Source organism: Dreissena polymorpha, chromosome 9 (genome assembly GCF_020536995.1).
Source record: "Dreissena polymorpha isolate Duluth1 chromosome 9, UMN_Dpol_1.0, whole genome shotgun sequence".
Taxonomy (NCBI): Eukaryota; Metazoa; Mollusca; class Bivalvia; order Myida; family Dreissenidae; genus Dreissena; species Dreissena polymorpha.
Window position 1 is genome coordinate 22,249,917 of NC_068363.1, and position 11,209 is coordinate 22,261,125.

The following is an 11,209-nucleotide window of genomic DNA, read 5'->3' on the forward strand; positions in this document are numbered from 1 at the left end:
TAGTAAGCCTTGAGTTGAGTAAATCAGTTTGCAGTTGACATAGCAAAGTTGTAGTCAAGCTTGTCATTGTGTAGCTTAGTAAGCCTTTAGTTCAGTAAATCAGTTTGCACTTGACGTAGCAAAGTTGTAGTAAGTCAGTCATTTTTTAGCTTAGTAAGCCTTTAGTTGAGTAAATCAGTTTGCATTTGACATAGCAAAGTTGTAGTCAAGCCAGTCATTTTGTAGATTAGTAAGCCTTTAGTTGAGAAATCAGTTTGCAGTTGACGTAGCAAAGTTGTAGTCAAGCCAGTCATTTTGTTGTTGAATACGTCATTTTGTAAAAGCCAGCTTTAGATCTCCCCAGCGTGGGAACATTCTTAAGGTCTCCTCCAAAGACACCAAGAACTGGTTCTATCCAGGAAAAGACTCTAAATCAATACAACTAAACAAAATAGGTTTTAACTAAAGTAACATGAAACTCTTTGCCCATAAACTCAACACTTCAAGTAAGCAATAAAAGATGGTGCATATTTTCATAAAAGACTACACAACCTTGAACGTAGCAATGCAGGGTCGTCTAGTGAAGGGTTTCTGTTTCTTGTCCATAGCCAGGAGGGTAGAGCTTACTAGGGTAATGCCCTGCATTTCATCATACAGGAATCCATTGTACTCGTTACTCTGAGGCGAGAACAAAAAGAACAATGAAATATCAATTAAGACAGGTAAAGTACCTGTAGATCAGACAAGAGGGCCTGAAGGACCCAAAGTCGCTCATCTGTGATACAAAGGAACTTTCTTGTTATGAGCAGCCCACGATATCATAAGAACAAATGTTCTGACCAAGTTTCATGAAGATTGAACTATAAAAATGACTTTTAGAGTGTTAATAAGGCTTTACTATAGCCATATAAGGAAAACTGCCACTCCCCTGGTGGCCATGTTTTTCAACTGACCGGAACCATTTTCAAACTCAGACGAGATTTCATAAGTACAAATGTGTCATGAAGATTGGACTACACATGTGACTTCTAGAGTGTAAACAAGGTTTTACTATATCCAAATAAGCAAAATTGCCCCACCCACTGGCGGCCATGTGTTTTTAACGTATCGGAACCATTTTAGAACTCAGCCGAAATATCATTAGAACAAATTTTCTTACCAGTTTAGAGTGTAAACAAAGCTAAAAGTTGACGAAATACAAAAGGTGTTCACAAAAGCTCACCATGAGTATGATGTGCTCAGGTGAGCTAAACAAGTAATCAATCTTGTAATATTTTTACCTATCAGTGTCAACAATAATGTATAAATTCTTCAGCAAATCCTGCCAATACAAAACTATCAGATTTTGACAAATGTGTTGTGTTTAAATCTTGCCAATAAAAAAGTAGCAGAATTCGACAATTTTGTGTGTGCTTTATCTTGCATAAACCTATCTATCTCTTAATTATAATCAGAAGCATGCATATAAATCTCAAACCGTTTTTCCATTACTTAAAATATACAATAAATATTTCAAGATATTCTTGACACCTGCCCATCCGGTACTACAGATGGGGGGAGGATTGTAAGCAATCTTGTTTTGTTTGCGTATGTTTGCTGGGATAGCTGTTTTACAAATTTAGATACCCACACTTATGCAAGTAACGGACAACAACTGCCTTTTTTAATCAGAGGTAGATGGAAAATGGTTGTAGGAATTTTTTTAGGACCAATCGATTCCAAAGCACACAGATGATTTGAGTCTTTCTCTTATAAGTTGCTTAATCTGAGAAATGTCTTTGTCTTTCCCTTGCTAATGAGTTGCTGAAGCATAGACATAAAACTTGCATTAAAAAAAAACACATTAAATTAATAACTGCAAGAATTGTTCAACTCATCTAAGATATCGTTACGAAAAATCTTCTGACCAAGTTTCTTGAAAATCAGACAATAAATGTGGCCTGACTAGCCTCTAGAGTGTAAATAAGGTTTTACTGTAGCCATAAAGCCATATAAGGAACAAGAGCACCGCCTTGCGGGTGCAGACCGCTCATCTATTTTCTTTTTAAAGGTGAAGGGACTCTCATTTTCAATCACAAAGGAGGTAGGAGTGGAGTGAAGAGGGGTGTATAGTGTGGGGCTGTGGACATTTATTACATTATCTTCCAAAAAAGCGAAAAAAAAAATAAAAAAATCGGGGGGGGGTGGTTTGGGTGCGATGGTTGGACGGTATTTCAAACATAACCGTTTTAAAAAAAAATGGGGGGGGGGTATTAGTGTGAGGGTGTGGTGATAATTTGTGAGATGATCTAAAAAAAAAAAAAAAAAAAAAAAAATAAGGGGGGGGAGGGGGGGGGGCACGGGGGATGGTTTGGGTGAAGTCTATTGTGGTATGTCAGGTAAGAGTAGTTTCATCAAAGTATCAATCAAATCTAATCATAAATAAAGAAGTTATGGCAATTTTAGCAAAATTTAATAATTTGACCTTGAGAGTCAAGGTCATTCAAATGTCAAAGTAAAATTCAAGTTGCCAGGTACAGTAACCTCATGATAGCATGTAAGTATTTGAAGTTTGAAAGCAATAGCCTTGATACTTCGAGTGGATCGAAACACAAAATTTAACCATATATTAAAAGTTACTAAGTCAAAAAAGGGCCATAATTCCGTAACAATGACAACCAGAGTTATGCAACTTGTCCTTTTACTGTACCCTTATGATAGTTTGTGAGTGTTCCAAGTATGAAAGCAATATCTATGATACTTTAGGGGTAAAGTGGACCAAAACATAAATCTTAACCAAATTTTCAATTTTCTAAGTATAAAGGGCCCATAATTCCGTCCAAATGCCAGTCAGAGTTACATAACTTTGCCTGCACCGTCCCCTTATGATAGTTCATAAATCTTGCAAGTATGAAAGCGATAGCTTTTATACTGTAGGAATAAAGTGGACCTAAACACAAAACTTAATCAAATTTTCAATTTTCTAAGTATAAAAAGGGCACATAATTCTGTCAAAATGCCAGTCAGAGTTACATTACTTTGCCTGCACAGTCCCCTTATGATAGTTAGTAAGTGTTGCAAGTATGAAAGCAATAGCTTTGATGCTTAAGGAATAAAATGGACCTAAACACAAAACTTAACCAAAATTGTCAATTTTCTAAGTATGAAAAGGGCACATAATTCTGTCAAAATGCATGCCAGAGTTATCTAACTTTGCCTGCCCAGTCCCCTCATGATAGTCAGTAAGTGTACCAAGTTTGAATGCAATAGCATTGATACTTACTGAGAAAAGTGGAACTAAACGCAAAACTTAACCAAAATTTTCAATTTTTTAAGTATAAAAAGGGCACATAATTCTGTCAAAATGCACGCCAGAGTTATCTAACTTTGCCTGCCCAGTCCCCTTATGATAGTAAGTAAGTGTACCAAGATTGAATGCAATAGCATTGATACTTTCTGAGAAAAGTGGACCTAAACGCAAAACTTAACCGGACGCCGACGCCAACGCCAACGCCGACGCCGACGCCAAGGTGATCACAATAGCTCATAATTTTTTTTCAAAAAATAGATGAGCTAAAAATGTCCCGCTCCCTAATGCCCATGTTTTTCAACCAACGTGAACTATTTTTTTCAACTCATCTAAGATATCATTAGGACAAATGTTCTGACTAAGTTTCATGATGATCGGACAATAAATGTGGCCTCTTGAGTGTTAACAGTATTTTGCAATATCCATATAAGGAAGAAATGCCCCGCCTCCTTATGGCAATGTTTTGCAACCAACCCGAACCAGTTTCGAACTCATACAAAATATCATTATGATGAATCTTTTGAGCAAATTTCATGAAAATCGGGCAATAAATTTGGCCACTAGAGTGTTAACAAGGTTTTCTTAATTCATATACAGCCATATAAGGAAAAATGCCCCGCCCCCTGGAGGCCATGTTTTTCAAGCAATCACAACCAATTTAAACATTGGCCAATATATCATTAGGGCAAATCTTCTGACCAACTTTCATGATGATCATACAATAAATGTGGCCTCTAGAGTGATAACAAGGAATTAATACAGCTATATTATGACCAAGAGATGTTTTTGTCAGAAACACAATGCCCCCTAATGCACCGCTTTTTTTACCTTTGACCTTGAATGATGACCTTGACCTTTCACCACTGAAAATGTGCAGCTTCGTGAGATACACATGCATGCCAAATATCAAGTTGCTATGTTCAATATTTCAAAAGTCATTGAAAAACTTTACTATATTAAAGTTTTAAATTTTCGACCTTTGACCTTGAAGGATGACCTTGATCTTTCACCACTCAAAATGTGCAGCTCCATGAGATACACATACATGCCAAATATCAAGTTGCTATGTTCAATATTTCAAAAGTTATTGCAAAACTTCACTATATTCAATATTTAATTTTTTGACCTTTGACCTTGAAGGATGACCTTGACCTTTCACCACTCAAAATGTGAAGCTGCATGAGATGAACATGCATGCCATATATCAAGTTGTTATGTTCAATATTTCAAAAGTTATTGCAAAACTTTACTGTAAGGTTAAAGTTTTGGGACAGAATGACAGACAGAAAGAAAGACAGACATGCCAAAAACAATTTACCCCAATCTATCAATCAGGGGGCATAAAAATGCCCCGCCCCCTTGGCGGCAATGTTTTTCTACCAATCGGCGTCATTTTCGAACTCGTCCAAGATAACATTGGCATGAATTTTCTGACAAATTTTTATGAAGATCGGACAACAAATGTGGCGTCTAGCGTGTTAACAAGGTTTTACTAAAGCCATATTTAGCCATATATTGAAAAATACCCCGCCTCTTAGAAACCGTGTTTTTAAAGCAAACGTTACCATTTTCAAACTCATCCAATATATCATTGACTGGATTTCATGAAGATTGGACGATAAATATGGCCTCTAGAGTGTTAACAAGGCAAATGTTGACGCCGCATAACACACGACGACGGACAAAAGGCGATCACAAAAGCTCACCATGAGCACATTGTGCTCAGGTGAGCTAAACATGTTCAGATGTTTTGTGTGTACCTAAAAAGCATGCAAAATGAGGAGAAGAAACATGGAGCAAGGCTACGCAACATGCTGTTTTACGCCATATCTTCTCCAATACTTACCATATCCCCACTTAGCAGCCAAGTGCAGTGGAGTCTCTCCTATATCATTTACCGCATCCCCACTTAGCAGCCAAGTACAGTGGAGTCTCTCCCATATCACTCACCGTATCCCCACTTACCAGCCAAGTGCAGTGGAGTCTCTCCCATATCACTCACCATATCCCCACTTAGCAGCCAAGTGCAGTGGAGTCTCTCCCATATCACTCACCGTATCCCCACTTAGCAGCCAAGTACAGTGGAGTCTCTCCTATATCACTCACCATATCCCCACTTAGCAGCCAAGTGCAGTGGAGTCTCTCCCATATCACTCACCGTATCCCCACTTAGCAGCCAAGTGCAGTGGAGTCTCTCCCATATCACTCACCATATCCCCACTTAGCAGCCAAGTGCAGTGGAGTCTCTCCCAAATCATTGCCTGCGTTTACATCAACACGACTCCTTAGGCTGTCCAAGAACAGAATGGCTTTCACACACTAAAATGAACGTGCAATGTGGACATATTATAATATTAGCAGCGCTCTGGGAAAACAGGGCTTAATGCATCTGCATTAAGTGTTGTCCCAGTTAAGTGTTGTCCCAGTTAAGTGTTGTCCCAGTTAAGTGTTGTCCCAGATGATCCTTTGCAATCTCCGTGTCAACTGGCGTTTTGCTAAGATATGTTAAACAATAACATAAAACGGGATAGCGTAGTCCCTGATTAGCCCGTGCAGATGGCACAGGCTAATCTACGACGCTGCACAGGCTAATCTGAGACGATATTTCCTTTAGAACAATAACATAAAACGGGACAGCGTAGTCCCTGATTAGCCCGTGCAGATGGCACAGGCTAATCTACGACACTTCATTCACATGTATTACGCCCGATTTACCCAGAGTGTAAGTCAGAGTCAGACAAGAGTGTTTGCTTATTGTTAATACTAATCTAAATATCACATCTAATATGGGGCTTGTCCTCAGCATTTTGGGTATATGACCCGTGAAATTGGGCATTTTAAAATCAATTTACTTTAAATTGGGAAAATTAGTATTGCTTGATTTTTAACTTTTAAATAATTATTGAAACAAATTGCATGACATATAAACTACTTAACATTAAGATATCAGTACAAAAAGTATTGATGAATTTAGCAATGAACAATATGTTAGTTTATAACCCTGAATAACTACTTCATTACGGAACTATGCATCATTAGGTATTTCGACATATTGAACATTATTTGTTAAATGCCTTTATTTACTTCCTCATGTCCATTTTAGGCACATAAATGCAGTGGAATGTTGCCTTCATTGTCTATGGCTCGCACTAAACCCCCAAAATGAACCAAGAGTAACTAAAAATACAAAAGAGTAATAAGTACAAGAGATGCCTTCACAGGTGTGAAGCCTTTCTAACCATTTACCACTAAGTGTGAAGCCTATCTAACCCTTTACCACTAAGATACGTATTTTAACGCATTTGTAGTCATAAATATGTATGATATGTCTTTGTAAAGAAAGTCTCTTCTTAGCAAAAGTCTAGTTTAAGCGGAAAGAGTCATCCCTGATTTGACTGTGCGCACTGCACAGGCTAATCTGGGACGACAATTTACGCACATGCATTAAACCCCTTAATCACAGATCATCGCCCAAATCATGCTATCATAGTTGTAGTAAGGCTCTGAGGAAGGGGCTCTTGTCTTCAATAATGTTGAAACAAGAAAACGTCGGAGATGGGTGATGCTCCCCAAAGGTTATTTTTGTCACAATATTGCACTTTATATTCAGATAAAAGGAAACCTCTTGAGGGGTATAACTTATAATAAGATGGATGGTTTAGCAACTTTAAAATGTCAAAGGGCCATAACTCTCCAAAAAATCATATAACCAGAACCCACAAATAACATGCGCATTTCCTCAAAGTAGTTAAGCTTCCCATAAAGCTTCATTGAATTCTAATCAGTAGTTGGGGAGAAATAGCCCGGACAAGTATTGCACTATATGTACAGTTTAAAGAAAATTCAAAGGGCCATAACTCTGTGAAAAATCATCTGACCATAACCGGCTGATAATATGCACATCTCCTGTTGGTAGTGAAGCTTCCCATAAAGTTTCATTGAATTCTGGTCATTTGTTGCGGAGAAATAGCCTGGACAAGAATTTCACTATATGTACAGTTAATGGAAAATTTCAAGGGCCATAACTCTGTGAAAAATGATCCGGCCAGAACCCGCTGATAATATGCACATCTTCTCTTGGTAGTGAAGCTTCCTATAAAGTTTAATTTAATAACGGCCATTAATTGCTGAGAAATAGCCCGGACACAAATTGTGCACGGACGGACGGACACACGGACACAAGGACAAAGCGGCGACTATATGCTACCCAGGGATAACTTTGGCACATTTTCATTGATGGGCAAATACATTTTAGGCGTAGGTTTCATTGAAACCTGGATGAAAATTATATGAATACAAATAATGTGAGAGGGTTTAGCCTAAGATTGGCAACAGAATTAAACAAAACCCTGTTATGCTTTAACATTTAAATTTCTTAAAATAAACACACTTCATGAAATTTCTACCTGATTTTAGTTCAAAAATTGACCATTATTTGACAAGCATTTTAAATTGTGTAAACACTTTCAATTTGTTGCCTTATTTTTTTTTCAAATATATTTAACAATTACAGCGGGACTACACAATTATTAAACTGTAATATAATGCGTTATCCTTATTTAGTCTGTCAGTAAAAAATTGCTTGAATTTGCAAATTCAAACTTAACCAATTTTGTGATTCTCATAAGTTAGATAGGTAGGCCCATACACAATAAAGGCTTTTGAATGAAACCTCATAAAGTATAAAACAAGTATACATCGATGAAAACTGGGCTTAATACATGTGCATAATTTCTTCCCAGATTAATCTGTACAGTCTGCATCAGATAATCAGGGACGACACTTTCCGCTTTTATTGAATTTTTCTTAAAAAGGAAGGCTCCCCTGAACGAAACTCAAGTCTATGTGGTAAGTGTTGTCCCAGATTAGCCTGTGCAGACTGCACAGGTCAATCTACGATGACATTTGACGCACTTGCATTAAGTCTGGTTTGCCTAGAACGTGAATAAAACACACACAGTTTACTCACAATGATGTTTTGATGTCCCTTAGATGCCGCCATATGCAGTGCAGTGCGGCCCAGGACATCGGAGGCATCAGCAAGGCAACCGTTCTTGGATAAAATGTCTATAAGTCCTTCCTGGACATATAGTGCGGCCAAATGAAGAGCTGACAAGAAAAAGAGATTTGCTTAACACAAGAGACACGCTCTGGGAATACCGGGCTTCATTAGCGCAAATGGTAGTCCCAGATTAGCCTGTGCAGTCTACACAGGCTAATCAAGAACGATACTTTCCGCTTTCATGGAATGTTTCAGAAGATATTATTGAGATAAATGTTCTCACCAATTAATTTGCCTGAACTTCGAGCAATGAAAAAGGCTTCCATTGTGTTTACATAGTGAATGTCGATGACTGACGGTAGACATAGATATAAAACAATATATAAAAAAAAAACAGATTTATTTTATGATTGAAATTTTTAACAACACTCAACTAAATTCATCTTATTCTGCGACATTTGTAAAAATAAAATGCTTCATGTACGTCAAATTTGCAAACCTGTCAACATAATCATGCATTCCATTTAATATACATTGATGATGATGTTGATAATTATGACAAGGTTTAATGATGAAGATGTTGATGATAAATTTAATAGTAAATGATCACCTCCAACTCACATTATTAACATAATAATTGAGCCCATATCACGGTCCACAAATCTGAGCAATATTTAAATTTGCCCTCCACAACTCGAGATGGTTGCAGTTAAATTTGTTAAATCCATATAAGGATTCCTGGTATGTGATTCGTTCACATCTAATTTTGAGATACACATTTAAATTTCATAAATAATATAAAAAAATGTTATATTTCACATAAATATATTTAAATAACATGTTTGATGTATTAATTGAACGTACAATATTCATTGAAAGTACAATACAGAACAAGAGCACTGCATAACGGGTGCCAAAGCTCGGCTGCGGGTGCAGTTTTGAATTAATTGAAGCTTGTAAGAATTTTTTTGAGAGGTCACAGTGACCTTGACCTTTAACCTAGTGACCCAACAATGGGTGTGGCATGTAGAACTCATTAAGGTGCATCATCATATGAAGTTTCAAAGTTGTAGGTGTAAGCATTTTCATTTTAGAGGCAAAGGTAAATTTTTAGCACGACGCGGACAGCGGACGCCTGACGGCGGACGACGAGCTGCCTATGACAATACCTCGGGTTTCCGAAAACAGCCAATCTAATAACAAACTTCACTTATATTGGTACTAACCAGTTTGGAATAGGAGAGTGTATTATTAGGTAGATTAACAGGAAGAAGGTCATCTGTCGCCATCATTAAACATAAGAGTGATAAGAACCACTATGTACACAATGTATTCAAACATATTACCAGAATATTTTCAATGTTGATCAATATTAAACAAAAAACTTTTGTAGAATAAATAGTAAACAGTAAATTTAGAATAACTTGTGTAAACCGGTAAAAAAATAATTAAAACAAAAACAAACCATGGATGTTCCAAAATACAATTTCTATAAAGACTTCGGTATTCAAGGAAAATCTTATGTTTCAAGAATTTTGAAAGCAAACTACTACAGCCGTATAAGTGGTAAAATTGATACAGTAAATGGAAAACTCAAAAATCTCCAACTTATATCTATATACATGTCTCAAGAAAAATAAAGATCACATCCATTAAAGTTTGAAAGGGGAATGAATTTTAGGCATTCATTACAAAACATAACACTTTTTTTCTTATATGTTTTATGCACTTTTTCAATTTCCAGTGGATTTATTTAAAATATCAATAAGCAGTTTGCCTTATAGCCTCGAATAGTATACACAATCAACAGACACTTGTAAAGACCATAAATAGTGACAAGTTTGCTCATTAATTTTTGCAAAAAGCTGGCAATGTTAAAATTTATTTTATGCTTTCTGTTGGTTTATAGAGATATATCAGTGAATTAAAACTGATAAGTCACTGTTTCAAACAGTGAAAATTATCGATAATTTTAATTGCTTTACTGGAAATACTTTTTAGATATGTTTGGTTTCCATATTTTGACCCAATATTTTACCAAGGGCGGCTACTCTCTGTTGAATGTGTATAATAACATACGGATTAGCTACCCTCTAGCTAACATGCAATGTAATCGGGGCGCCAAACAAGGAAATAGATTGTCCAGAATGGCAAAAATACAAAAATAATCACTTCTAAGCATTAATTAAAAATAAAATGTGTTGGATTTCATGGAATATCTATTTAAATTGACTTGTGATCATAAAAAAGTATTTTTTCCCTTGTGGCTGCAAGTTTCACTTGTGTATTAAAATAGATATTCCACCAAATCCAATAAATATCCTCCATCTCTCTTACTGTCGTCACTTTTTGCAGCTTCCACAGGCCTCGTACGAAGCGTCACGACATGTTTGAGGCACTGTAGACGCTCGAGAGGCGTACTGAAGTCGTTCAGCTTGGACAGCTCTTTCCGCGAGCCCGGCAAATTCTCCTCATACTCTGCGCGCACATGCAGATTCTCTAAACGGGTGTCCACCAAGTTACGGTTCTTCTTGTTCAGATTTGAGTCGTATCTCTTCATGCAGTTGGTGATGGTAGCAAACAGGTGTTTGTGGACCACGTTCATTAGGTAGTTCTAAAAATTTAAAAGGAAATTCACAATTAATTGTTTTATAGAACTTATAAGTTAAAGCTTCAAAATCTATCCCCTAAAGTTTTAATAGTTTCACTGACAAAAGCGACACTTTTTCACTATTGATAATATAGTTTCTGTTTGTAAAGTAACTGTTTTAAGTGTTTTAAAAGTTTAGCAGAAAGCTACATCAAACGGACTCTATTCAAGGGTTGGCTTCAAAACGCTTTCTCAAACCCTTCCAAACCAATTGAATTTTACTTAATTTTTAAATTTGTTTACTAACACACATGTCAACTAAAAGAAGACCAATACATTAAAATGATAA

The 11,209-nt window shown here is 36.6% G+C and overlaps 1 protein-coding gene across 9 annotated transcripts in view; it reads right to left on the minus strand.

The window, feature by feature from the left end:
- LOC127844157 (endonuclease/exonuclease/phosphatase family domain-containing protein 1-like) overlaps positions 1–10,870 on the minus strand; it is a 29,207-nt gene extending 18,337 nt beyond the window's left edge. For 8 of the 9 annotated variants that reach the window (XM_052374179.1, XM_052374176.1, XM_052374178.1 and 5 more), the window contains exons 1-4: positions 10,608–10,870; positions 8,238–8,377; positions 5,479–5,587; positions 532–657 (exon numbers count right to left, since the gene is read on the minus strand). In XM_052374179.1, coding sequence (XP_052230139.1) covers positions 532–657; positions 5,479–5,526 — 174 coding nt within the window. In that variant the 5' untranslated portion in view covers positions 5,527–5,587; positions 8,238–8,377; positions 10,608–10,870. The remainder of the gene's footprint in view (positions 1–531; positions 658–5,478; positions 5,588–8,237; positions 8,378–10,607) is intronic. The other variant, XM_052374180.1, reaches the window with a different exon arrangement.
- Between the last annotated feature and the right edge of the window lie 339 nt (positions 10,871–11,209).